The 27,265-nt window shown below is 53.7% G+C and overlaps 1 protein-coding gene across 3 annotated transcripts; it reads right to left on the minus strand.

Annotated features, from left to right (window-relative positions):
* Positions 1–1,457: 1,457 nt before the first annotated feature.
* Positions 1,458–15,827, minus strand: UBTF (upstream binding transcription factor). Of its 3 annotated transcripts, none has more exons than XM_054709070.1 (21): positions 15,398–15,827; positions 12,388–12,522; positions 10,781–10,956; positions 10,150–10,233; positions 9,897–10,052; positions 7,324–7,388; positions 6,918–7,038; positions 6,457–6,567; positions 5,983–6,116; positions 5,697–5,838; positions 5,433–5,474; positions 5,221–5,334; positions 4,972–5,127; positions 4,474–4,629; positions 4,264–4,374; positions 3,736–3,824; positions 3,447–3,636; positions 2,693–2,740; positions 2,522–2,593; positions 2,290–2,433; positions 1,458–2,205 (listed from the first exon to the last, which is right to left on the minus strand). In XM_054709070.1, the coding sequence occupies exons 2-21, from the start codon at positions 12,443–12,445 to the stop codon at positions 2,080–2,082; spliced, it is 2,295 nt and encodes a 764-aa protein (XP_054565045.1). In that variant the 5' UTR covers positions 12,446–12,522; positions 15,398–15,827; the 3' UTR covers positions 1,458–2,079. The 3 variants fall into 3 exon arrangements, with proteins under 3 accessions (XP_054565045.1, XP_008147491.1, XP_008147493.1); XM_008149269.3 differs by lacking the exon at positions 15,398–15,827 and adding an exon at positions 13,646–13,694; XM_008149271.3 differs by lacking the exons at positions 6,457–6,567; positions 15,398–15,827 and adding an exon at positions 13,646–13,692.
* Positions 15,828–27,265: the final 11,438 nt, after the last annotated feature.

Raw genomic sequence — 27,265 nt, forward strand, 5'->3', positions numbered from 1 at the left:
CCCTCCCCCTCCCATGATACAAATTCAAGTTGTGGTTGTTGTTGAAACCTACAAAAACACTCTTTAAATATTAGAAAAAAAAGGGGGGGGGGGATGTGGGGGTCCTCCCACCCCAGCCATCCCATCCCAGTGCCAAAATGCACTCAGAGTGACCTCTTACAGCACCAACACCCCCACCCCCACAGCCCTGTTTGTACTGTAAGAATTTTTCAATTTTTAAAACAGGAAATAAAAAGCGCCCCATTCAAAGTTGTTTTTAAATGAAAACACATTCCACTAAAACACAACAGCACAGGGGCACTCAGACAGGGAATGGGGTTCTCTGCAAGGGCTCTTGGTAAGAAATAGAACCTGGGAAGCCCTGTGCCTAATTCCAGGATAGGGACAAAGGAAGGGGAGTGGGAGTGGGGAGTATCCCTCCCTAGCTCCCCCAACCCCAGCACCACGTCCAAGGCAAAGGCTGCCTTCCTTTGGGAGCAGGATCCACTTTTCCTATCCCACCTCCTAGGTGGAGTTCCCACTCTTCCCCCCAGTTCTTGGCTTTCATTCAGAGGGGGGAAGGTTGAAAAGCACAGAGACCCAATTAAATAGCTCACTGACATGATTGCAAAAAAAAAAAAAAAAGCCAAAATTTAATCAAAAACAAAAAAATTAAACCCACAGAGACAAGGTGGCTTGGCTTATTAAGGATCTAGGAATCAGGGTACCAAAATGTTGGGGATAGCTGGGAAGGGTTAGAGGGACAGCTGCAAAAGCAGCTTTTACAGACCTCTTCTCCAGCTGTGGGTTTGGGGCGGGGGGGCAGGAATGGAGCAGACCTGAGAAATCAAAGGAAATGGGGGCAGGGGAGCTGGAGGATATGAAGGCAGGAGGGATAAGAGCTTGCAACACACCTCTTGAAGCCCAGGTCCTGGGCCTAGGGTGGCCAGGAGACCCCTGGGATGGGCTCGAGGCCCTTCCCACCAAATACAAGCTTTAATTTTCAGCTGGTCTGCCCCCCTCCCTGCCATCCTGCTGGAGACCAGCAGCAGCTCAGAGTCATGGCCCTGGCAGAGGGAAGCTGCTAGGAAGCATCAGAGAGTGGCTTCAGTACACCCCCTTTAACTGAATCAGAGATTAGGCAAAGCAGAGGATGTGGAGAAAGGGGCCGCCCCAGCCTGTCCCCACCAGGATCAATGTCACCCTGGCCTTTGTCAACCCTTTTACCAGATTCATGGACTGATGTGGGCTTCCCCCCCCCTTACACACTTACACACACACACATATACATGTGCCTTTGCACACATCCACAGGTACACCCATGCTATGTACAGGACACACACACACACACACACACACACACACACACACACTCTTTCTCTCTCACTTTTCCATACGTATCAAGTTTTAAAAAGTCCCAAACTTACCCCCCTAAACCCTCCCTCCCGGAGAAATGACAACAGAGACGGCAGCCGAGATCGGTAGGAAACGTCTCGTTGACAGCTCAGAGCTTAAAAAAAAATATATACACATATATAAAAAACACCTCTGCCCCCTCCCCCCAAGAGTGGGTCCAGGTAGCTCCTTCCTGCAGGGGGCAGGGGAGAGGGCAATGGGGCAGGGCCTATTTTCTCACAGGCACGTGCCCTCCTCTCTCCACATTCCCTGCCTCCAGTTCCAACGTAGGGGGTCCAGGCAGCAAGCCCCTCTGGGAAGGGAGCGGTCCTTCCCAAGCTTCCACCCCGCCCCCCCTTAAGTTGGGCTGCAGGTATAGAGGTCCTCACTGAACTCTTTGGGACCCCCCCCACCCCACTCCCAGGTCCATTGTCCATGCCGGAACCGCAAGTGCAGAAGAGTGGTGGGACGGTCCAGTCCAGTGGTGGCTCAGTCTGATGGTTGCCCTCCCTGGAGAGTCCCCAGGGCTGATGTCTCTGAGGCTGCAGAGTCCTGGCCTGGGCTCCTCCAGCCCCTCCCCCCACCATATTTTGTTTAAAAAAGAAAGAAAGAAAGAAAGTGGGGGAGGCCAGGGGCAGGGGACAGAACAAGGGGGGAAAACAAAGGCGGTCAGTTGGAGAGGGGAGCCCCAGGTGGGGCTGAGCCTCAGTTGGAGTCAGAGTCCGAAGAGTCCCCTGAGGAGGAAGAGCTGGAGCTGCTACCCTCAGACTCGTTGTCTTCATCCTCGTCATCATCCTCGTCGTCATCTTCATCCTCATCATCCTCCTCATTCTGGGGGCAAGAAACATGCCATCACCAGGATGGCCATCCTGGCAGGGCCTCACCCTCCCTCCCCACCATGCCCGTCCACCCCACCTCATCCCCGTCCTCGCTCTCATCCTCGCTGCTGGACTCTGAGGAGTCCCCGCCATCCTCAGAGGAGTCCCCATTCTCATCATCTTCTTCCTCTTCATCCTCGTCGTCCTCATCCTCGTCTTCATCCTCATCCTCCTCAGACTCCTAAGAGGGACAGAGTTGCATCAGTGGTCTCTGCCACAGCACTCCAGGTGCTGAGCCCCCCCTGCCCCCCGCTAGAGGGATTCCTTACAGATTTGGACTGTAGGGTAGTCCGGCTGGACTTGGGGTTCGGGCCTCGCAGCTTGGTCATGCTCTTACGTTTCTATAGGAGAGGATGGAGATACAGACAAAGGGAGCAGCCATGAGTCCCAGACACCCCCAATCCCTCCTGACCCCAGTGCCACCCTGCTCCCGGACTTACATTGGAGATGTACTCTTTATATGCTGCACGGTCTTGGGGAGACAGACTCTGGGAGAGACAAAGGAGGAGGTGAGCGTTGGGACACCACCCGGTGGGGCCAAGCATTTACTACTAACCACCATTCCTCTTCCCGGTCTCCCTGTACCTGGGTCTCTGCAGAAAACCCCTGGCATCTGAGAACCAAGTTCCAGGGTTTCTGCTGAAGATGCTCTGAACCCTTTTCGAGCCACCCTGTCCTAAGACTGTTGTTTTTCATGTCCCCTCAGATGCAAGCTCCAGAGTCAGGGCCTTCCTCAATTCAGAAGTCCCCCATGACAACTCCCTTCCCCCCGAGCCTGGCATCATCCCTCACACCCCAATACCAAACCTGGAGCCACTGACAAGGCAGCCTGGGGCTCACCAAACTTCCTGAATACCTAAACCCTGCTAGTTCCCTGGCCAACCTGCCTGAGTGACTGGGGAGGACATAAGCGACTCACACTACAGACCTCACTGCTAAACCAAGGCACAGAGAGGGGGCCAAGCTAGAATCCAGGAGAGGACCCCTGGTTCCAAAAGGGAAGGAAAAGGCAGTCTGACTTAGATTTTTCTTACTAGCTAGCTGTGTGGTCTTGGGTAAGTTACTTAACCTCTCTGAGCCTTGGTTTTCTTATCTCTGATAGTAATCATTACCTTGTAGGACACCAAATAAAATCATGAATGCAGACCAGCCAGCAGGATGCCTCCCTCTTCCAAGGGTCCCCTGCCCTCTCACCTTGACCCAGAGGTCCAGGTGCACTTTGTACTGCTTCTGCTGCTCCTCAGCCAGCTTTTTGTAGTGCTCCTTCTGGCTCTGGGAGATGCGCTGCCAGCGGCTGCCAATCTCCACCATGCGCTCCTTCAGGGGCAGGTGGTTCAGCTCCCCGTTGGACAGCAGCTCCTGGGAGAACTTCTGGTAACCGTTCCTGAGAAGAAGCGGGGGCGGTGCAGGGAGGGTCAGAATACCGTCCAAGTAGCTCTCCAGCTCTGACCCTCCTCACCTCCAGGGTGGGCTCCGGACTCACATGGGAGGCTTCTTGGGTTCTCCCTGGAACTTCATCTTCTTGGATGAGTTTGCAGCAGCTGGGGGCGCCCTCATCTCACTCAGCTCTCTCTGTGGGGATACACAGAAAGGCTACAGTCATCCCATCCCCACCCCCCAACATATTTCTATCTCTTGTCCCATGCCATGAGTGTCTCAGCTGACTCCTTGTGTGTGCCAGGAAGGAGGAGAAACTGAGGCACGGCCAGGGAGCAACTTGCTAACAATTCACACCTGTGGTGGGCACTGCGGTTTGAAAGTGCTGCCATAATTGCACTCATGTGACTTCCATTGTCCGATCCATTTAACTGATGTGTGACCGAGGCTCAGAGAAGGAAGTTGAGAGACTTGTTCTGGGTCACACAACCAAGGCTGGGATTTGGGGCACCAAGCCCCAAGCAGTGACGAAAGCTGCACACCAGAAAGGGGGCCCCCAAATTTTAAGTGGAGGGTGGTGGCCCCAGCTCCACCCCACCCCATTGCACAACTCTAACCAGCAGCCCCTTCCCACCTCGTATCGCTTTTGGTCTTCAGCCGCCTTCTTAATCCACATCAGTTTCTCCTTCTTTTCCATGTTGTTCCAGGTCATCTCCATGGCTTTCAAGGCCTTCACCCGATCATTCTGGGGACAGACAGGGCTGTCAGCTGTGGGAGGGGTCACCTGGGACTGGAGGAGGCCTGCGTGGGCAGGCTGCTGAACCCCTTTGCCCCTCTTTCCTACCTTGAAGCGGGCCAGGTAGTCCCCGATGACGCTCTGTTGCCAGATCTCCTCGGCTCTCTTGGGTGACTCCGGCAGTTTGCCCCTTTCCTCGCGCTCCCCAGCCGGCTTCCTCTCAGACTGGGCCTTCAGCGCTGCTTCCCGGGCCTTGTATTTGGCCTGCAGAGGGATGGCACCAGGCATCAGCCTTCCGGCCACCCCCAGAGGGCGCTCGTTCCCCATCCAGCTGTTGAAGGTTCCCAGCAGAGGCTGGGCCGGTGCAGACATCTCCAGCCTCGGGCTCAGCCCCGCCCACCAGCGCTGCTCCCCAGGGAGCCAACAGCCCTCAGCTGACAGCTTCCCGCCTTCCGGCTGGACTCGCTGGGCTCCCAGCCCCAGCACCTGAGCCCAGGCACCAGTGTGGCTGGCACAGGGCAGGGGTGAGGAAGTGCGGCCAGGCCCGAGAGGAGAAGCGGCCCATATTCAGATGCCTGGCAGCCCCTCTGGTCTGGCCAGCCTGACCTTCTTCTTCTCGGATAAGTCGTTCCACATGCGGGCCAGCAGGCGCGTCAGCTCGCTCTCTGAGAGCTCCGGCCGCTCCTCCTGCAGCTGCCGCCGCTTCTCCTCGGAGAAGATGAACATGGCTGACACTGGCCTCTTGGGCTTCTCTGAGCTGCCCTGTAGGTGTGCAAAGAAGGTCAGAGTCCGTGGAGTGTTGACAGGGAGCCTGCCTTCCCCACTCCCACCAGCTCAGCGGCGCTCCCTGCCCACCTTGCCCCCTTCCTGGGAGGGCTTCTTGGAGGCTGGGCTGGTGGTTTGCTTCTTGTTGATGTTCAACATCTTTTCTTCCCCCAGGACCCGCTGCTGCTCCTCCTCTGGCAGGCTCTGGTCCAGGGAGAAGAGGCGGCATGGGCTTGTGTGCCCCGTTCCCAGCCCGCTCCCAAACTGTCCAACGGGTCCTGCACACCGCCTCACCCACTCACCTCTAGAAAACGGAGCAGTTCCACCTCGTAGTCTTTCTTTTTCTGGGAAAGGAAGGGGAGCCAGGGTCAGTCTGGGGGCAGGCTCACTGGGAACCCTCGTGGGTGGTAAGCAGAAGGCCCAACGTTATCTGTTGGTCTGTCCAGGTGCTAGACCCAGCACACCAACTTTGAAGCAGGTGCCCGAGGGGTCAGACCTCATGCTTCAAGGCTCCCCAGGCTCTCCAGGAATCCTCCCTCTCCAGGGGCGCTCCCGCCACAGCTCACCTGGTCGCACTTCTTGTGGTAGGCATCCTTCTCCTTCTGGGAGAGCAGCTTCCACTGCTGGCTGCATAGCACCATGCGCTCTGTGCTGGGCACGTCCTTCATGTTGGCCATCAGCTCTGCGCAGTACAGCGAGTAGCTGTTCCTATCAGAACCAGAGCACGGGAGGAGCATCCCTGTGAGCAACAGGGCGGCCCAGGGCAGCAGAGCCCGGGCCCAGGTCCTTCACCAGGCAGCTCTCCACCTGCCCAGGTGCCCACTCACCCACCCACCCCAGGGCCGTGCTCACGGAGGTGGCTTGGTAGGTCGCCCATCAAATTTGTCCTTGAGCTGGCGTTCAGCCTTGGTGAGGGTGGACTTGGTGATGCCCTCCTCACTGATGTTCAGCTCGGGGTGCTTCTGGATATAGTCACGCATAATCTCCTGCAGAGTGAGGTGGGAGGATGGAGGGCAACGGGGTGTGGGGTTAGCGGGGGCCAGGAAGGGGGGGGGAGAGCCGCTGGGAAGGGGAGGCAGGGAGCAAAGCTGGGGGGTGGCCGTGTGTGTGCTGTGCCACACAAATGGTGCCCTGCCCTGCCCTAGCCTGAGATCTCATGGGTAGGGGGGTGTGGGGAAGGTAGGGGCAGAGGTGAGGGGCCCAGAAGGCCCCTCCCTCAGTGGAGGGATGGGGAGTGACCGCCTCCCGCGGAGTGCGGGGGCCACAGAGTCAGAGGGCAGAGGCTCATGAAGAGCCGGATGGGGAGGAGCGCAGCGGAAGCCTAACCTCGTACTCCTTCCGCTGCTCCAGGGCCTTATGAATCCATTTCAGCCTCTTTTTGTCCGAGAGCTGAGACCACTGCTTCCCCAGGGAGTCCTTCACCTCCTTCGTAGTGGCCTGCAAACCAAAAGCCGTCAGACACACACAGGCAGCCAGGGGCAGGGGGAAGGGAGGGGGGTGGGGGGCACAGAGGCCCCGCCCCCTCGGGCCACAGGAGGTCACAGGAGTGTCCCCCACAGGCCAGGAGGAGAAGGCGGAGAGGCGGGGGTCCCGCCTGGGTGCAAGGGGACAGGCTCACTCACACGCGCACGCACACGCTTGCACGCCAGCTGGCCCGGGCCCTGTCCATGCAGCCCACCCCTGGGGCGGGGCCTCCTCTCCTGCTCCATGCCCAGCCGACCTGGCGCGGCTCCCCCCCTTGCCACCGCCATGTGCCCTCTGCCCCCACCCCTTGGCCGGACACTCACATCTGGCCGAACTTTGAGATACACTTTCTTCTCGTGGGTGTACCACAGCTGCTGGGGGGTTTTGGGCTTCTCGGGGATGTCCGACTTCTTGGCATTCTGGATTAAGTCAGGGTGATCCTCCCTAGCCAGGGCATGGGGAGCAACAATCAGCAATTTGGAGGGAGATCCTGCCAGGGCAGACCCGGCTAGCTGCCCCGCCCACCAAGGCTCCTAGGACTACCGATTGGAGACTAGTGGGACAGTGGCTGCCTGACTGTCCCTGCCCTTGAGCATGACCCACTAGGGTTCACACGTGACCCGTCATCTTCCATGCCTCACGGATGGCAGGCTTGAGGCTCTGGTCAGTGTTAGCCTATCCTGTCACACCCAGCGCCCTGTGGCCCTCCTCTGGGCTCCACTGCCTTACCTGAATCGGGCCAGGTTTCGCTCGAACTCCTGTTTCTCCCTCTGGAAGTCCTGAATATACTTCATCTGGGGGGAGGAGGGGACCGGGTCATCCACAACCCAAGGCCTGAGCTACAAAAGCCAGAGTCCTCCTTGCTAGCTATTTTGCCTCCCAGTTGGTGACATGGATGAATGGAGGATGGCATGAGCAGGCAGGGGATGCCGGCCTGCCTTCCGGTGGGGGGTGGGGGGTGGCAGGTGGGGGCAGGGCTCAACAGTAGCCCAGATAAGTGAGAACTTACAGGGGTCTCCCAGAACACATCCTACTCCTTTGGTTTATGACACCCCGTCACACAGTAAACAGTGACAGGGCTGGGACTCCCCCCAAACCTACCCCTCCACCTCTCCCCAACACCTCAAAACTCCCACAATGAGTTGTCAGGAGGTGTAGGACACGCCTCCATCACTCCCTCCTCCCATGTCTGTGGCAACTGATACTGGTCTAGCCCAGTGGTCGGCAAACTCATCAGTCAACAGAGCCAAATATCAACAGTACGACGATGGAAATTTCTTTTGAGAGCCAAATTTTTTAAACTTCAACTAGATAGGTAGGTACATTGTTATTAACTTAATTAGGGTACTCCTAAGCTGGCCTTTGCTAAAAACTAAAGGGGCGAAAGAGCCACGTGTGGCTCGAGAGCCGCAGTTTGCCGACCACTGGTCTAGCCCCTCAGAGGTAGTCCTGCTTCCAAGGCAGGAGAGGAGTGTGTTGAAGGGAACCCAGAGTGAATTCTTGCAATGCAAGTCACATCCTAATAGATGTCTCTTAAATTGGGATATTTACCCCCATCCACCACCTCTGGATCCCTGGCTATCCTTCACAATTCTGATACCATCCTCCTTCCCTCCTCAGCCATCGCCTTCTCTGCCACTAGGCGTCCCCATTTTCTCCTTCACCCCTTCCATCAGCCTGGTCCTCCTTCCCAACCATCACCTGACTCTTCCCAACTTCTCCACACTCCTCTCTCCTTCATTCCCAGCGTCTTTTTCCTTCCTGATCTACCTTCGGTCATGGCTCCCAGCCAGTGTTCACCTCCCTTCCCCCACCCCGCTTGCCTAGATTCACAATCATTAGCACTGGAAGGGGCCCGGGGCTCATAGTGTTTGAGCCCAATCCCTGCCTCGTGCGGAAGAGACACCAGGTGTGGGAAGCCCCGCTTTCCTCGGGCTCCCACAGAAAATTGGGAGCAGAGCCCAGCCTGCTTGACCCCAATCTCAGCCCTCCTCACACAACAGCAGCTTTTCGAGCTGGATGGCACCTCGGAGCCGGGGCTCAGCCTCCACACCCGTCAGCTAAGACCAGGCCTGGAGCAGTCAGGTGACTTACCGAAGGGCACACACGGCAATTCAGTGGGAGCCAGAACAGGTCCAAGCCTCACGTCCCCTAGGCCAGCACACTACCCACTCTATCACAGTTCCTCCTGTCCCTCCCCGGTCCTCGGACCCTGTCTCTTCCTCCCATCCCATGAGTGACTGGGTGTCGCTTGTATAGTTAGCTCTTCAATATCCCCATCAAAGGGTCAACAGCTGGTTTTACCCAGCCAAATTCGCTCCTTTGTGGAGTCCAGAACCAAGGGCACAAGAGCCCGCAGCCAGGGTGCATACACCAGGCAAACGGCTACCCACAGTGCAACGGCCAGTGCCACCTCCTGAGAGCTGGTTGTAGACAACTCTGATGCCCCTCATCACCTCTCTGGCTCCATCTTGGCCGTCTAGCGTCTCTTCTTTGGGTCCCTCTCTCCCTACCCCATCTCACTCATGTCCCAGCTGCAGGATCCTCCAAGTGCTTTGCTGCCTCTCTCTTTGAGGGACTATTGCTCTCACTGTACTTGACCGTCTATCTCTGCCTGGGAGGCTAGGGCGACTCTGCTCAAAGTTGACAGCCTCCAACGGTCTGGTATAGCATGAGGCCACCAGAGACCATGTGTATCCTTGGGCAAACATGTGTGCATGGGAAGGAAACCCACCTAACATATGGATGTGGCAATGAGAAGGGCTCTAGGCAGGGAGCCTAGAGCACTAAACCCGAGTCCTGTTCTAGCATCATTAGTTTTGTGACCTGGGACACGATACCCTCCAGCACCCCGGTTCCTTGCTCACAAAATCGGATAACCTGTTCTTCTGGGGCTGCCTTTATGAGGATACTGCAAGCGTCAAATGAGACCATGTCAGGACATGTCAGAGGGTGAAGAACTGCTGTGCAGGCCTAACAATGAGGATGTGCGCATGGGAGCAGAGCTGTGTAAAACAACACCGTGGACTGTGGATGGTCCCAGCACCTAGCTCAGCCTGGGTTACACCTGTGACAGTGCCTGTGATTTATGGTGTGTGGGCCGGGAAGTGGGTGATCAGGTGCGGCTGCCCAAGACCCTACTCTGCTCTGCTGACCCACCCACATCCCTGATACCAAGTCCCTTTGTCTTGACCCACCCACATCCCTGATACCAAAGTCCCTTTGTCTGAGTCCCACCCCCTGACCCCAGCAGCTGCTCCCAGCCTTTTCCCTCCCAGCCACCTTAGCCCCCCTCCCCCCACCTTCTTCTTCTCGGGCAGTTCCTTGTATTTCTTGGACAGAATCTTGGTCAGGTCCAGGTTGCTCATCTCAGGGTGAAGTTTAGCATACTTGGCCCGCTTTTCCATGAAGAAGCGGAAATAAGGGGTCAGGGGCTTCTTTGGGAAGTCGGGGTGTTTCTGGAATGAGGGACAAGGACACAGTGAAGGTCAGACACCATCCATTCTTTGGGCCATTCCTCTCCTACCCCTTGTGCTCCTCCTCCTGGAAACTCACCTTGAGTTTTTTGCCTTTGTAAGGGTTTTTAACATGTTCCTGAGCATCGAGGATCAGTTCTGTCAATGTACGGAACTTTCTCACCTGGAAGAAGAAGGGAGGTGAGTGGAAGGGGAAGTTCAGGAGAGGGGGCACTACCCAGTAGCATACTCCCGTTTTCCAACGGGTTTCCTCTACTTTCCATTAGACTAAACGTAACGAAAGAGGAGGCGCAGAGGCCGACAGCCACACAACTCAGGTGGCTCCTCACATCGAAGCAGACACCCAGGCACTAGCTCATGCCTACTGCAGAGGCCCAGGCAGTCAGACACACCAAAGGCCAGCAACAAGGTGACCCCCTGACCTCAATGTGGTTGTCTATGCCAGCACCCCATTCAACCCCCAGAAGAGCTCAGGAAACAGAAGCTCCGAGATGGTAAGTATTCAAGGCCACAAAGCTAGAAACTGGTAGAACTGAGAACTCTAGGCCAGTGCTGTCGACTGTACCACCTCCCAAAATGCACCCGGTCTCTTTCCTTCCTGTTCATAGACTTCTGTTTCATCTCCCACACCAGGAAAGTTAAGGCAGGGGTCCGTATAGAGGTGTGCTCCTGTGTGTCAGGAAGGGGGGTGGGGGGAGGGTATCAGTTACCTCGTTAGAAATCTCCACCCATTTGAGCTTGCACATGTCTCCAGAAAAGTCTTTAAATGCTACTTTTTCCCAATCCATATGTGACTCAGTGGTTTTGAACTTGGAACTGTCATTGGATGGAAGGTTGTTCTTCATGCATTCTAGCAAAGTCAGCATGTCTTCCTGAGACCAGCGGTCTGGAGAGGGGTAAGAAAGGTGATCATGACTGGCTCATGCTATCCCCTCATCAATTCCCCGGTCCCTGCGTGCTCAACTCTTCCTCCCCAGAGCTTCCCAGTCCCTGGTTACCTCCCATCTGTAGACAGACAAAACATGGCCTAGCCCTAAGGAGAAACTGTGGCCATATGAATTAGAGCAGGGATGCCTGTCCAGACAGTGTCATACCTAGAAAGCCAGACCTGAGTGCCACAAGGTACTATTTATTGTAGGGAAGGAGGAAATGAAGCTACTGTGATTGAGGCCCATTGGGAAAACAGATAGCTTATCAGAGAGGGGAGGGAAGCAAGAGGCAACATTTCTAAAGGTGTCGCCAAGTTCAAGTGCAAATTCTAGGCAGATACCCTAAGAGTTCAACAACTGAGGATGGGATGTGGGTAGTAAGGAGAACCAATGCAATGTTTCTCTCCAGCACAGCTGGAAACTAACATTAGAGAAATGGGTATCCCATCATCCCCCTCCCTCTTGGCCTCTGAAGGAAGGTCTAAGGAGAATTTGGGGCAAGTGAGAAAAACTGAATGGAAATGGTTATTTCGTTTCCATAAAGGAAAGCTTTAATGCAAGGCAGGCAAAGGCCCTCAGGGCCCTGGCTCCAGGGAGGACCCCCAGAATTCTGAGTTGTCTTCTCAGCCTAACTCCCATATAGGCATAAAAGGGCTCTGGGCCAGTCACTGAAATGCAGCTGCAGTGAGACCTACCCTAGAGAGTGAGCTGGGAGAACAGCTATCCAAGGCTAGGCATCGAAAGGGCTCCTCATTTGCATTTACATCTGTTAACCTGGGCCTGGGTTTCTGTAAGGCAGGTCACATAAACCCATAGTCCTCTCTCCTCTCCATGGCCCAGATGCTCAGCTTCATCTTACCACCTGCCCCCATACACACTGGATCCCTACTGGTTGGGGTAAGCTCTAGTTATAAAAATAACTCCCTGGGTTTAGGGTCTCAAACCATCAACACACCCTTTCCAAGTACCTCACCAAAAAACTCTTCCTCTTAGTAATAAAAAAAACCCTGAAAATCCTTCCCAACCCCTCTCTTCTCCCCCTGCCTCCACATTCCTCATCCTTCCTCCCATTCCAGGACACTGGGGAAGGACACATCCCAGGCTGACTGGGAACCCCAGAAGGAAGGCTTACAGGGCCTCCTTCTCTCTCTCTAACAGGGGGGGGAGGGAAGGAGGGAGGGGGCATATGGAGTGTGAAAAATACAAGGCTTAATAATTTGGACTGAGCCAAACCCCCAGGGTGAGGGGTGCTTGACTCTTACAGACACCCTTGCCCTTATCTCAATTCAGAGAATGCAGAGTGGAGAAACCCTGTAGGAGGGGAGTGGAGGCAGCCATGTGGGAATAGAGGATTTAAGTTAAAGAGGACTAAGGATGGGGGCTCCTACCTTGGCCCTTGGGGGCGGCCATTTCCAGGTCTGTGGGGCAGTCTGCTTCTCCGTTCATTCTCCAGCCGTCCGGCCACCTCCAGCCACCTCCTTGGTCACGCTGGCCGGGCAATCCGGGTTCAAAGCCACCTCACCCTTCAGAAGAGATAGCAGCCTCTACTCAGAGGGAGTTTCTATTCCTCCCTCCCCCAGAGGGGAGGGGGGCAAACGTCCCCACTCTCAGAGAGACCCTGTCAGGACCCTAGCAGATTTAATGGGTAGGTGGGTGTGAGAGGACTCTCCCCCTTTTCCCCGTAACCCCCACCCCCAGCCCTTGCAGCCAGGCTCGGCGGCGTGCGCCCTCCCCTGCCCACGCGAGAGACTGCTCCCAGCTCCCAGCTCCCGCGTGCAGCTAGCGCCCGCCCTCCTTCCCCCACCCGGGCCGAGAGAAAAAACTCCTCCTCCCCTACGCGCCCGCCCGGGGGAGGCCCCAGGCTGGAGGGCGGGGGAGGAGGAAGGGCGGGTAAAGGGCGCGCGCGGCCGCGGAAGCGGGCACGCGCCACAGTCTCCTCCTCCCGCCTCCCCCCAGCCGGTTCCCCCCGCCTCCGCAACCCGGCGGGGACCCGGACGCAACGCAGCCGCCGCCGGCCCCGGAGAGCAGCGGCCGCACCGCCCCCGGGGACCGGATCCGGATTCCCGCCGCCCCCCCTCTCGGGCACCCGACGCCGTCCCTGCCCGCCTGGGCGGGCGAGCAGCCGGAAAGAAGCGGCCTGCCCCCCACCCCCGAGCCACCCACCCGGGCCAGCGGGGCCGCCACCGCCCAGCTACCCCGAAGCGCACGGAGGAACCCGGCGCAGAGGCGCGACCACGGCGGGAACCGCCGCCTTCTCCCCGAGCTTGCGGCCCAGCCCCGCCGGCGCCCCCGCCCCGGCCTCCGGGGAGCCGAGCCAAGGAGAGGGCGGGAGGACGGCGGCCCGGAGGCGGGGGCGCAGCGCTCACCGGCCCCGCCGCCCCCTCCGGCGGCCGGCGAGAACTGCGCCTGCCGGCTCGCAGAAGCGCGGCCTCCTCCGCTCGCGGCCGGGGCTCGGCTCGGGCCTCGCTTCCTGCCCTCCCCTCCCCTCCCCCGGTTCTCGGCGTCCTCTCCAGTGCCCTGGTCCTCCCTCGTCCCGTGTTCTGCCCGGAGGTGGCCCCGGGACCCCTCCGGGCGTTCACCGCACCCGCTGTTCGCTCCCCGCCGCCCAGTCCTGACCGCGGATGCGTCCCAAGCCGCTTCGGTTACCCGGCTCAGCGCGGCCTCCGGGCTTCCCGCTCCGGCGGCTCCCTCCCCGGTTCTGAGCGGCGGCGCCCTCCCCCGCTCGGCCGGGCACAGCCGCAGCTCCCTCCCGCGGCGGCAGCAGCTCCTCCTCCGGGCGCGGCGGCAGCGCTGGGGCGGCGGCTGCTGCTGCTGCTGCTGTGGCGGCGGCTGTGGCTGCTGCCTGCTGCTCCTCGCGGCGAAAAGCACAAAGCACAGCGCCCTCCGCCTGCAGGCAGCCCGCCCGCCGCCCGCCCGCCGGCCCCGGCCTCAGCTCGCACACCCCCCGCCGCCGCAGCAGCCTCCGCCGCCGGAGCGGGGAGGAGGAGGGAGAAGGGAGGAGGAGGAGCGGGAGGGGGGCGGGAGAAGCGGGGCAGCGAGCGCGTCCTTCCCCGTGGAGCGCACACCGACCCCCGGGGAGCGAGCGCCAGCCCGCCCGCCTCGCCGGCTCCGCTCCCTCCCACAGCCTGCCCGGGCGGGCTCCGCGGGGGGCAGCTGGGAGGAGGGGCGGGAGCTGGGGGGACCCGGGCGGCCGAGGCGGAGGGAAGGAAGGAGAGGAGGGGGGGTGGTGTGGTGCTGGTGGTGGCGGCGGCGGCGGCTGCTGCTGCTGCCGGGGAGGGGGGGGCCGGGGCAGGGAGACACGCAGCCGCCCGGATGGCGGCGGAGCTCGGAGCCGGGACGGGCGGGCGCCGAGAGCGACCTCGCCAGACCCGCGGGGGAACTGGCATGCTCGGCCGTGGGGAGGGAGGGCGCGAGGCGCGGTCTGAGAGGGTGCCCGGAGGGGCCCCCGGCGGCCTGGGAGGCTTCGGGGTGCCCGTAGCCCTGCTCCGGAGCTCTCCCCCAAGTCCTCTAGGCTCAGATTCGGGCTTCCACGCCAGCTCTCGCCCGCTCCCCGCTCCCGCCACCCGAAGCCGGCGGACCGCTCCCACCCTCATCCCCGGAGCGTGGCCACCAGCTTGGGGCGCACGCTAGTCGTACGCGGCGCCAGGCTTCGGCGCCTACCTCGCGGTTCCCTTGCTACCGAAGAGAATACACACGAAAGTTAAAAAAGAAAAAGACAGCAAACCTACAAAATTCCCTCTCCGTAAATTTAAAAACAAAAACCCTTTGCTTCTTACACCCCAGAAAGGGCGAGGGAGCGACGGGCTCCGGCAGAGGAGCCTCTCGGGGAGCCGGTTCAATCCAGCCCGGCATGTCTCCCCAGGCCTGCCCGGGCGCATGGAGATCGGCGCCGCTGCCTCTCGCAGCCAGCTCTCCCCCGAAATCTACGGCGCTGGGGCTCACTTACCGAGCGTGTGAATGGGAGCGCGGGCCAGGGGCACCTCGGGGTGCGGCGGGCCGAAGAGCCGAGCCGCAGCTCCGCCGCAGCCGATGCCGGGGCTGTGAGTCGCCAGACAAAGCCCGAGATGGCGAAGCGGAGCGACGGCTAATGGCGAGCCCCACGCGCCGCGCTCCGCCCGCCCCGCTCCGCCCGCCCGCCCGCCCGCCTCGGCGCAGCGCGGCGCCGCTCCGAGCGCTCGACCGTCAGAGCCGCCTCGGCGCCGCCGCCTCCCGGGCCACCCAGGCCTCGCCTGGCCCCTCCGCCTCCTCCGGGCTGCTCAGCCTCACCCTTTCCCTCCCACTGCGCTGGGGGCTGCACGAAAATAAATAAAAAGAAAAAAATGCTTTTCTTTCTTTTTTTTGTTTGGCAGGGCGGGCGTGTTGAGACTTTTGGGTCTTTTGCCCCCAGCTCGCACTCACCTGCGGAGCTGTCGGGAGGGCTGGGGGTGGGGGCTCGCGGGGCTGGAGCCGGCGAGCGCGGGTTGAAAGCTAGCCAAGCTCTGCAGCGCCCGACCCGGGCGTGTACGCCGCCGCCAGTCCCCGCAGAGAAATCGTCCTCCTACCCCCGCCTCCATCGCTCTGCGTTTCTCTTCCAATCAGCCGGTCGCTTGGCGGCTCCTCCATGCTCCGGCCAAGCCCGCTGCCTGGAGCGAGCTTCACTCCATCTGCTCGCCCGGCTCCTCGCTCCCCTATCGGGGCCGACGAGGCGACGTGGGGCCGGAGGGGGATCTGCGAGGGAACCTGGCTGCTTCCCGCTCCCATTGCTCCCTCCCGGCTGCCTCCTGCCTCCTGCTTCTCTCCTGCGTCTTTCCAACTCTCCCCTGTCGCCACTGGTGTGTGTCTGAGTGTGTGCGCGGTTTTTTTTTTTTTTTTTTTTTATTGCTCTTTGCTTTTGCAACCCTAAAGCCAAAGCGGGGGGGGGGGGGGGTAGGAGGAGAGCAAAGAGGAGGGGGGTATTTAAAAAAAAAAAAAAGGCAAGAAAGAAGCTCTTAGATTTGCAACACATGGAAAAACCCGGGGAGCACCCCGCCTCGGCCGATCTCGGGGCCCCGCGGGAGCCTTCCGGGTTTTAGATCGAGCCTCTCGTCGTTCTCAATACCCCTCACCTCCGCCGGGTCTAGGATCCGAGGAGTCCGAGCAAAAAGTTCTCCCCCTGAGCCATATCAAGGGGTGTCAGGGTGGGAGTTGGGGGGGGATTTCTCAAGAAGCGGTAGCCATTCCTTGCACCCAGGCTTCGTTAGCTGGGCCGGGGTCGGGGTGGAGAGCAAAATCCCGGTGGGTTTTCGGAAGGGCTTCCCTTCCCGGGCGAAGTCGGAGCCAGGAGACCAGGCTTCGCACATCTCCCCTTCGGCCTCTGCCTCCAGTGCCCTGCCAGCTCCCCCTTTAATTTTTTCTCTCTCCTTTAATCTAATTTCTTCCAACTCCACCTTTGTTGTTAATCGGCGTCACGCCGGGACCAGCCAATCCTCGCCACGCAATCAGCTTGTCAAAAAGCCTGGGCCAGCCCTGGGAAAGCAGGCCACGGGCGCTGCCCCCACTCCCGTCCTCTCCCTCTACCCCTCCGTCAGCCGGGAGCCCCGAGGGGAGCCGGGCACCCCGGCCTCTCCGCCCGAGCCGCAGCGGGGCAGCCTTCGCGTAGGCCTCCCGCACTCCGGCATCCTGCGGCCCGGAGGTGGAAAAGCCTGGGCGGAGGCCACGATCCACCCTCCCACTGCGGTCGGCTGTGGTTGTCGGTCTCAGCCTTGCCTCCTCGGAGGAAGGTTTATTAGGACGCAGGGAGCCAGAAGATGGAAGAACGCCTGATTCCCACAGGCCTGCCTACGGGTTGGGCCGTAGCTTTGCAGGCAGCCATTGCTCCTGCTCCCAGGCCGCCGGTCTCCCACACCAACGCTGCTCCAGCCCACATCTCCGCCAGCTGGGACACCAGCCCCTTTGGACGCGTCCCTGGCACACAGCCTTCTCCGTCCTCACAAAGCGGCCTCGCTGCTGTTGTAATTCCTCTTGTCTCCTGGGAGAAATGAGATTCCTTTCCCAGGACTCCACAGCCCGCATCTGCCACGTTTCACAAGCAGGGAGGAAACCCCTGTCAAGATCTGGTGTGTCCAGATTTTTGAGTGGGCAGGGCCTGTAAGAGAGGTGCTACCTTAATGCTAACGCAGCTGAAGTCTCAGGGCCCCTCGTTTGTAGGGTTGTCTAAGACCCTGTGCTTAATTTTGACTCATCATTCGATATTTTTGTTAATGAGTTACCTCCCCTCCTCACCCCCGCCCAGAAAATTAAAAAAAAAACAAAACAAGTTTCAGCCCCAGAAATCCAGTTCTGCCCTTGGAACATACACAGGGCATTTTGTGTTGGATCAAGCCATCTCATAGGAACTGACTTTCTTGTTTTGACTGGGAAACAGCAAAGCATTTGGAAAGAGAGGGCCCAGCTTCCCAGCATCTCAGCTTTCCCACCATGTTGATAGTGTGAGTCTGACCCAGTCACCTGATCCCATTTTCCTTATCTATAAAATTAGAATAACAATCCTACGTTCTCTGCTTTCCTCACCAGCGTTGGAGGGTCCAGCGAAACGATATATGTAAAATTCTTCCCAATGTTACTTGCCACAATTACAGTGGGAGAAACTTAAACCCCAAGGCATTTCCAAGTCTTCCGTGCACAGATCTGGAGTCCAGGTGTCCTGCCTCCTGGCCCTGATCATAATGGCCGGGCGAAAGGACCTTTCGGTAAAGTGCTTTGGAATAAAACAGGATGAACATGAATCATAAGAATGATTATTATTGACTTTTCATTCCTTGGGCAGCAAACATCATGGCTGGCACTCTCCCCACTTGGAAACCGATGGGCTTGTTTTACATCTATTGCGTCCCTGGTGAGGTCAGAAGTCTAGGACTTGGGCTCTGGGCCAGAGCATGAGGGAATCTGCCCTCGGTCCTTTTTCTTTGCCTCCTCTCCCAATTTATCCATCCCTCCCTTCCAGTTTTCTGCCCTGTGACTTGGAGCGGAGCCTCAGCATTCCACAACCCCAGCCCAGGCTGGTGACAGGGCACAATCCTAACTACAAGCTCTCTACTTGGCCCCAGCCTTTTCCCGGGTTGCCAGGATTTCAGCAGCAGCTCATATAAAACACCTAGTGTGCCTGGAATGCGTTAACCAAAATGTGGTACTTGAATTCCTGGTGTGTTCGTGGAGTAATTTTAGATAGTGTATAGATGAACATATTATTTTCAAAGTTATATATTTTAATGTGTTTGGAAATGTCCTGTTTTTAAAATATATATATATATATTTTTTAAAAACAGGACAATATATATATATATATATATATATATATATATATATATATAAACAGGACATATATATATAAATATATATATAAAATATATATGTATTTTAAAAACAGGACATTTCCAAACACATTAAAATATATAACTTTGAAAATAATATGTTCATCTATACACTATCGATGTACATATTATATATATATATATATATATATATATATATATATATTTTATATTTCAGAGAGGAAGGGAGAGGGAAAGAGAGAGAGAGAGAAACATTAAGATGAAAGAGAATCATTGATCAGCTGCCTCCTGCATGCCCCCTCCTGGGAATTAAGCCCACAACCCAGGCATGTGCCCTTGACTGGAAACGAACCCAGGACCCCTCAGTCTGCAGGCTGACTCTATCCACTGAGCCAAACCAGCTAGGGTGAAATGTCCTGTTTTTAAATTTTTATTTAAGACTAGAGGCCCGGTGCACAAAATTTGTGCAGGGGGGGAGGGTCCCTCAGCCTGGCCTACACCCTCTCCAATCTGGGACCCCTCAGGGGATGTCCGACTGCCTCTCGAAATCCGGGACCACTGGCTTCTAACCACTCGCCTGCCTGCCTGCCTGATCACCCCTAACCCCTCTGCTTACCTGCCTGATTGCCCCTAATCACCTCTGCCTGATTGCCCCTAATTGCTCCCCTGCTGGCCTGATTGCCCCTAGCCACCTCTGCCTCACCCCACACCTGGGACCCAGGATCCCCTCCTTCTGGCCCACGGCAGGAACCTAGACACGGGCTGGCTTTGCCTGGGCCAGCCGCAGCCGCAGGGGACCATGGGAGGGAGGCTTCACCCGGGTTGTAGTTGCAGGCGCTCGGGTCCATGGGGTGGAAGGCTTTTCCCTCTCCCAGGCCACAGCCTGGCTGGTCCCCATTCCTCTCTCCCCAGTGTTGAGTGTCTGAGGTGTGAGGGCATGAAGACCATTTGCATATTAGCTAGGATATTATATAGGATAGTGACACAAAGACTTCTCCCTGTCTCTTTTCTTTTTTTGGGGGGGGTGGGGTGGGGGGAGCTACTGTCCCTTATTTATTTATTTTTATTTCTTTATTGATTAAGGTATTACATATGTGTCCTTGTTCCCCCATTACCCCCCACCTCCCATTCATGCAATCCCTTATGTATTTGTATTTTTTTAAATTGAGGTAGAGTCCTGACTGGTTTGGCTCAGTGGGTAGAACATTGGCCTGCGGACTGAAGGGTCCCAGGTTTGATTCCGGTCAAGGGCATGTACCATGGTTGTGTGCAGGCGGGGGTGTGCAGGAGGCAGCTGATGGATGTTTCTCTCTCACTGATGTTTCTAACTCTCTATCCCTCTCCCTTCCTCTCTGTAAAATATCAATAAAATATATTTTTAAAAAATTGAGGTAGAACTTACAGATAAATAAGTATACACATCTTAAGTGTACAGCTTGATGAATTAGTATACATGTCATATGTGTGTGTGTATGTGTTTGTGTAATGTAACCACCAACCAGATCAAGATATTGAATATATCTAGCATCTAGCATCTAGAAAGTCCACATTCATCTCCAAATGTCACCAGTATTCTGAACCCTATTGCCATAAAGAAGTTTAGCCAAGGGACTCTTTCCCCCTCCCCATGTGGGAGTCTGTTCTTTGGAACTCTTTCCCCCTCCTGGGAGTCTGCGCTGTGAGATTCTTCCCCCTTCCCCACATGAGAGTCTGTACTTGATCTTCAATAAATTTCCACCTTTGCTATAAAAAAAAAAAAAAGAAGTTTAGCCAGTTTTTGGAGTTCATGTACATAGAATCATACAGTGTATGCTCTTTTACATATGACCTCCCATTCAACATTATGTCTGAGACTATCATGTTGCATGTAGTTCGTTCCTTTCTCATTGCTATATAGTATTCCATTGCATAAATATACCACAATTTATTCTTTCTATTTCTAATGGTCATTTCAGTTGTTGCGTTTTTTACTGTTATAAATAAAGCTGCTCCAAACATTCTTGTGCATTCCTTTCAGTAGACATATGGCATTCATTCCTCTTAGGTATATTTCCAGGGGTGGAATTTCTGGATTAGGATATAAATATATGAACATTAATTGCCAAATGGGGTTGCCAGTGTTTTTGGATTTTTGGACATTTGAATGTGTGTAGTGATATCTCATTGCTTTAATTTGCAATTCCTTAATGGCCTATGATGTTGAACATCTTTTCACATGCTTAGTTGCCGTCTGTTTATGCTTTCTGGTGAGATGTCTGCTCAGATCTTTGTCCCATTTGTCAATCAAGTTGTTTGTTTTCTTGTTGTTGAGTTTTAAGAGTTCTTTGTATGTTTTAGGTGATAGTCCTTCACCAGACATGTCTTTTGCAAATATCTTCTCCCAGTCTGCAGCTTGTCTTCTCATTCTCTTGATATTATCTTTTGCAAAGCAGAAGTTTTTTATTTTAAAATTGAACTATGACCTCCTGGTTCCTGGGTCCATGCTCAACCACTGAGCCACACCAGCCAGCATAAGATTTTGTTGTTGTTGTTCATTTGCTTATTTGTTCGGAGTTCTCTGAGTTTCTTGGATCTATGATTTGGTATCTGACATTAATTTGGGAAATTCTCAGTCATTATTGTTTCAAATACTGCTTCTGTTTTTCTCTTTCTTCTCCTTCTGGCATTTCCATTATGTGTCTGCTATATCTTTTGTAGTTGTTCCACAATCCTTGGATGCTCTGCCTGCTTTGTTTTGTTTTGTGTGTTTTTTCCTCTCTCTTTCAGTCATTATTTTCTTTGCTTTTCAGGTTTGGAAATTTTTATTGTCATATCCTCAAGCTCACAGATTTTTTCTTAGCCATGTTGTCTGTTAATGAGCCCATCAAAGGCATTCTTTGTTACAGTGTTGTTGTTGTTTTTTATCTCTAGCACTTCTTTTTTATTCTTTTCTAGAATTTCTATATTTCTGCTTAGATTATCTATCTGATCTTTCATGTCACCTACTTTTTTCTATTGAATTGCTTGGCATATTAATTATAACTTTAAAAAACTCCTAGTTTGTTAATTCCAACATTCACAATCATACCTGACTTAGTTCTGATGTTTATTCTGCCTTTTCAAACGGTGTTTTTGCCTTTTAGTATGCCTTATAATTATTTGCTGAAAGGCGGATATGAGGTACTGGGTAAAAGGAACTTTGGTAAACAGGCCTTTATTAATGTGGAGGTGAGGCAGCATTCTCCTCTAGTCCTATGATCAGGTCTCATCTTTTGGGGGGCCTTTCTCCTAGACTGTGAACTTCACCAGCACTTCTGTCTGCGCCCCTCCCCCCCACCCCCGCCACCTCCCCGTTAGGTGGGACAAGATGGATACAAGCAAGGGACTGGAGTTGGATATTTCCTCTTCCATTTCAGTTAGGATCTGGTTAAACCCCAGCAGGTTAGGCTCTGGTAAGATAGTTTCTCCTGAGGGCAAGCCTTCTTAAGAACAGAATGCTCTGCCATATTTCAAAAATGGTTCCTTTTCCCTTCTGCTTGCCAGAAGCATGAAGGGAATTTTTCTTTGATATTCACAGCGAGGACCTGGTAGAGCTCCTGGAGAGAAGACTTCCAAATGACTGTGTCCCCCTGGAGTTTTTAAGTCTTAGACATAAGCCTCCAGCGATTTGTCAATTACAGTTCAGGTTTTTCTACCCCAGCATTGGTTCTAGTGGAGGTTTCTGCTCAGGTGAGTGGTGATACTCTGTATCTGGCTGGCTGTTCCTCCAATTTAAGGGGCAGCAGTTTGTCCTGTGACCTCACTTTTCTGGTAGATCTAAGAAGAGTTGATTTTTCCATTTGTTCAGCTTTTTGTTAAAAAGTTTTTAAATTGATTTCAGAGAGGAAGGGAGAGAGAAACATTAATGGTGAGAGAGAATCATTGATCGGCTACGCCCCACACCGGGGATGGAGCCTGCAACCCAGTCATGTGCTGTGACCAGGATTGAACCAGGACCTCCTGGTTCATACGTCCACACTCAACTACTGAGCAACATCAGCTGGGCTCATCTCACAAATTTTGATGTTTTCATCTTCATTCAGTTCAAAATATTTTCTAATTTCCCTTATGACTTCATCTTTGATCTATGGGTTATTTAGAATTCCTTTGCTTAGTTTTCACTAGGGGTTTTCCAAATGTCTTTCTGTTACTGATTTCTAGTTTAATTCTCTGTGGACATAGATTATACTTTCTATTATTTCGTGTTTTTTACAATTGCTAAAGTTTGTTTTGTGGCCCATAGTATGGTCAGTTTTGGTGAGTGATCCATGTGCAATTGAAGAGAATGGGTATTTTGCTATTTATGGTTGGTTGAAATGTTCTGTGAATATAAATTAGGCCAAGTAGGTTGATAATGCTCTTCAGGCGTTCTATAGCCTTAATAATTTTCTGTCTACTCTTTTCTATGGATTATTGAGAGTGGTTGTAGTTTCCTACTATGATTGTAGATTTATCTTTATTTCCTTTCAGTTCCATCAGTTTTTGCTTTATGTACTTGAAACTCTGTTAAAAATTATGTATGTCCTATTAAAATATACTAGAATTTTCATGCACTGGAGGGGGGGGGGGTCCCTCAGCCTGGCCTGCCCCCTCTCACAGTCCAGGAGCCCTCAGGGATGGGAGGCGACCCCATCAAACCTCTGCTGCTGCCACTGCCGGCAGTGCAAGCCTCAGCCGGCCCTGGTTACCTGAGCCTCGGGCGGCCCTGGGTGGCTGGGCAGCCACAATCCGAGGCTTGCCTGTGCCTCAGGCTGGCCTTGGGTGGCTGGGGGGCTGAGGGGACTGGGCGCCGCCATCTTGTGGCTGTGGACGCCGCCATCTTTGAGGGTGAGACAGTCAATTAGCATATTCCCTCCTTATTGGCTGTGGGCGCCGCCATCTTTGCAATGATGTGAGGGTCGATTAGCATATTCTCTCTTTATTAGATAGGATATGTAGCCTGGCTGGTGTTGCTCAGTGGTTAAGTGTTGATCTGTGAATCAGGAGGTCACGGTTCGATTCCCAGTTAGAGTACATGCCTGGGTTGTGGGCTCAATCCCCAGTGTGAGGCTTGCAGGAGGCAGCCGATCAATAATTCTCTCTCATCATTGATGTTTCTGTTTCTCTCTCCCTCTCCCTTCCTCTCTGAAATCAGTAAAAATATTTTTAAAAATATGTAAGTTAGTGTTACATAGAAATAAATCTGGAGGAATATGCTCTGAATTATTAACAGTGCTTACTGGGGATGGTTTTGGAGGCTTTTATTCTCGGTGTTAAATAGTTCCATAATCCTGTTTTATAATATACATACATCCTTTTTGAAAGTTGAACATATAAAGATATGTTTAAGAAGAGAGATAGTTGCATGCCTATGAAGGTGTCCTCTCAGCCTGCAAAGCATTCTTTTGTTCATCTTGGAAAAAGGTCAGCTGGACGCTCTCTGTCTGTCCTGTTCTTGCCAAGCTCCCAGACCGTGGTCCACACCCCCTGCTTCTGCTTCCTTACCAGCCCTTCCTTCCTCACCGCCTGTCACCTGGCTTTGGGCCCAGGTGCCTGGGAAAGAAACAACCTTCTGAGGTCACCATGTGGCCTGTCAACCCCATAAGGCTTTCCACCATGTCATTTGACTTTGCTGAGCAATTTCACCCACTTTGTCTTTAGTATATTTCTTGGATGTTTTCCATTTTCTAAACCCTTATTCCCTCAAGACATTCCCCCTCTCTCTTCACTGGGCCAACTCTTACTTTACCCTCAGCAGTCAAAGCAAATGCCTCTGTCTCCAGGAACTCTTGCCTAACCCTGCCCCCCTTCTGTTCTCACTACTCCCTGCAGAATACTCATCACCGTTGTTGAATACCTGGCTCCCATGCTGACTGGAGGTCCTATGAGGATAGGGGCTCTGTCCCCCTGCCTGCTATTGACCCACATGCAGATTCCCAGTTTGCCTCCTTGCAGCCAATCCCTCCTGTAGATAGCTCCCAAGTGAATCACTTCATATTGCTCCCCAGTTCAAGAACCTGCAATGACTTCCCCATGCCTGCTGAATCAAGTCGAAACTCTTGAGGGCTGGTAAGTGGGTGAAATTACTGAGCAAAATCAAAGAATTTGGACCAACAGAGCAAAGCCTACAACACAGTGCAGATAATATATAGAAACACACACACACACACACACACAACACACACACACACACACACACAAACCAACTGCAAAGAGACATTTTTGAGAAATACGATTATATTTAATTACACCAAAAGGAAAGTTTTCTGTTCGGTGAGGTGGACAAAGTTTTAAGAGCAAGATGACAAGATGTGAGAATATTTTTACAAGGTCTAAAATAAACAAAGGGTAGAATCTTCCAGAGTCTCTTGCAAATCAACATCCAAAATATTCCATTGAAATATGACCAAGTGATATGGAAAGACAATTTATAGAAGAGGAAATCTTAAAGAATAATCAGCAATGCAGAGATGCTCAAACTCTTCAGTGATCAGAGAAATGCAAATATAATAATAATGAGATTGATACTCCAGTCAGATTAGCAAAAATCAGACAGCTGGACAATGTCAATCACCTGGGAATATAGGAACCCCCTGCACTGCCTGTGGAAGCATGAACTGCTGAAGACCTTTTAGAGAAAAAATGTGGCTGTATCAAGTCAAATCGAGACAAATATATTTATACCCTATGACCTAGTAAATCTGCTCCTGGCTCCTACATATATAACCCAAAGAAATTCTCCCTAAGATCCATAAGAGGGTAAGGCTGAGCATCCTTTGCAGGAGGGGAGTTGGGTGCAGTGGGGTATCCCTCCCTGGAGGAGTGGAGAGGCTAAAGGTGGGGGGGGGGGGTGCCCCACGGAGCACCATGCAGCAGGTAAAGCAACTCCATGTTCACAGAGCAGCCTGGCTGGTTAAAAGGACAGAGCTGGGTGAAAAGAGGACCGAGGCCTACAACACAATGCTGATAAGAGATAGACGTTCACATACACACACCCCACACAAACCAAGTGCAAAGAGACATTTTGAGAAATTTGATTATAAATTGGATATTAGGTATTACAGCTAATTTTGTTGGGTGTGCAGTCAGGTAAGAAAATGTTCAGTGTTGGAGGGGATGCATAGCTAAAAAAACATAGGGGTGAAATGGCATGATGTCCGGGATGAACTTTAAAGTGTTTAGTTTAGTGAAGGCGAAAATGAGAAAGATGAAACAAAGATTTAAGCAAAACTTCAAGGCAAAATCTTGATAATTATTGAGTTTAGGAGACAAGTACATGGGAATTTGTTGTACTATTGTTTATATTTGGTATATGTACTACAACTTTTACTAGTATAATAAATTTAAAAATATCGATGATACATATTTTCAAGACTATGTTCACACAAAAAGATACACATTAAACATGTTTGAGTCATTGTCTATGGAGGGGAAAGAAAACAGGAGTAGGAAATGAGGACAAAAGGGAAGGAAGGAAAGAAGGAAGGAAGGAAGGAAGGAAGGAAGGAAGGAAGGAAGGAAGGAAGGAAGGGAAGGAAAGAAGGAAAGAAGGGAGGGAAGGAAGGAGGGAAGGAAGGAGGGAAGGAAGGAAGGAAACATTAATGTTCAATGATAATTTTCCGTGAACTGAGGAGGATGATTAACTTAACCCTCTGCACCTAAAGTCCAAAAGAAGAGGAGGAAATGATATCCCCTATAATTCTCCCACACCATGGCACTTTAATTTTTTGTGTCTAACCGCCTAACCTTCATTCTTCATTCGTGTGCATACTACACTTTCCTGCACAGCTGTCACCAGGGCAGTTAAATCGCTTCGTGCCTTGCTTAACAGGAATGAATTTTTATTCACCAAACGCCAGTCCTGGGCTGGGACCTCTAGGTCTGTGATCTCATTATCTCCACTTTACAGATGTGGAAAACTGAGCTCAGAGAGGAGGTTCTCTGTCCAACTCCTGTCACAAAGCTGGAACTCCAACCCCCTTGGCCTCAGACACCCAGGATTATGTGATTGCACCAAGCTGATCCAACAGCTTCTTCATTATTATTTGGAAGGCCTGCCTGTGGTGCCTTTATATTGATGTAGGGTCATTTACTAACTGCTCTCCTATTTCTGAGAATTGGGGTTCTTTCTAGTGTTTTGCTTCCATAGATAGTCCTGCCAAGAATATCTTCAGGTTTAGAGCTTTTGGCTTCTGTTGATCCATTTCCTTACCAGGCGTGGGGTTTTCTTGTGTTCACCTAAAAGGGTGGATCTCACTGTGGCCATTAATTCACTTAGAGGGAATTTCCATGAAAGGAAATGCAGGGGGTGGGGGCGCACAGGGCATCTGTGCAGGGGCAGGAAATGCAGGGGGAATGAGGCCTCAGGCCAGGCAGGAAGTCAGATCCTGATTGATTTCTGTGGTCTTCACATTTCCTGGCTCAAGGTGGGGAATGGGGTTCTGGCAAGCTCAGGGCAGGGCCAATGCCGTGGGACATGACGCTGCTGTGCGTGGGAGGTGGGTGGCTGGGTTGCCTGGGGCTCCTGTAGCTCCCTAGTCCTTTGGCTGCTGCGCTGGCCAGCCTGGGAGGGGTCAGCTGGGGATAGGCAGCAAGTAAATATAGATCCAGGGAAGGAAGCCAGCGGACCAACCCGCACTGACCTCTGGCTGGAAGGCTGGGGAGGGTGGAGGGGGAGTAGGCCCTGGCATCTTCCTCTCCATCTTGGGTGACACCCTGACCCAGCAGCTCCTTAGAATTGCTGAAAGCGGCTGGGGGCAGGGTGGGGGGTTGGGGAGACAGAGTCTCCAGGGGGATCAGAGTGGGGGATGGTGGGAAGCTGGTCAAGAGATACTGCTCCTCTGTGACTGACAGCCAACTGCATTTCCTCTCCGCTGATCCCTCTCGGAGACGCTGCCCAGCTTGAAGAGGCCAGGCTAAGGGACTGACTGTTTCAAAGGGATGTGGGGTCCACGGTCCTAGAGGCAGGGCCAGGCCCCTT

This window comes from Eptesicus fuscus, chromosome 20 (genome assembly GCF_027574615.1).
Source record: "Eptesicus fuscus isolate TK198812 chromosome 20, DD_ASM_mEF_20220401, whole genome shotgun sequence".
Lineage (NCBI taxonomy): Eukaryota > Metazoa > Chordata > Mammalia > Chiroptera > Vespertilionidae > Eptesicus > Eptesicus fuscus.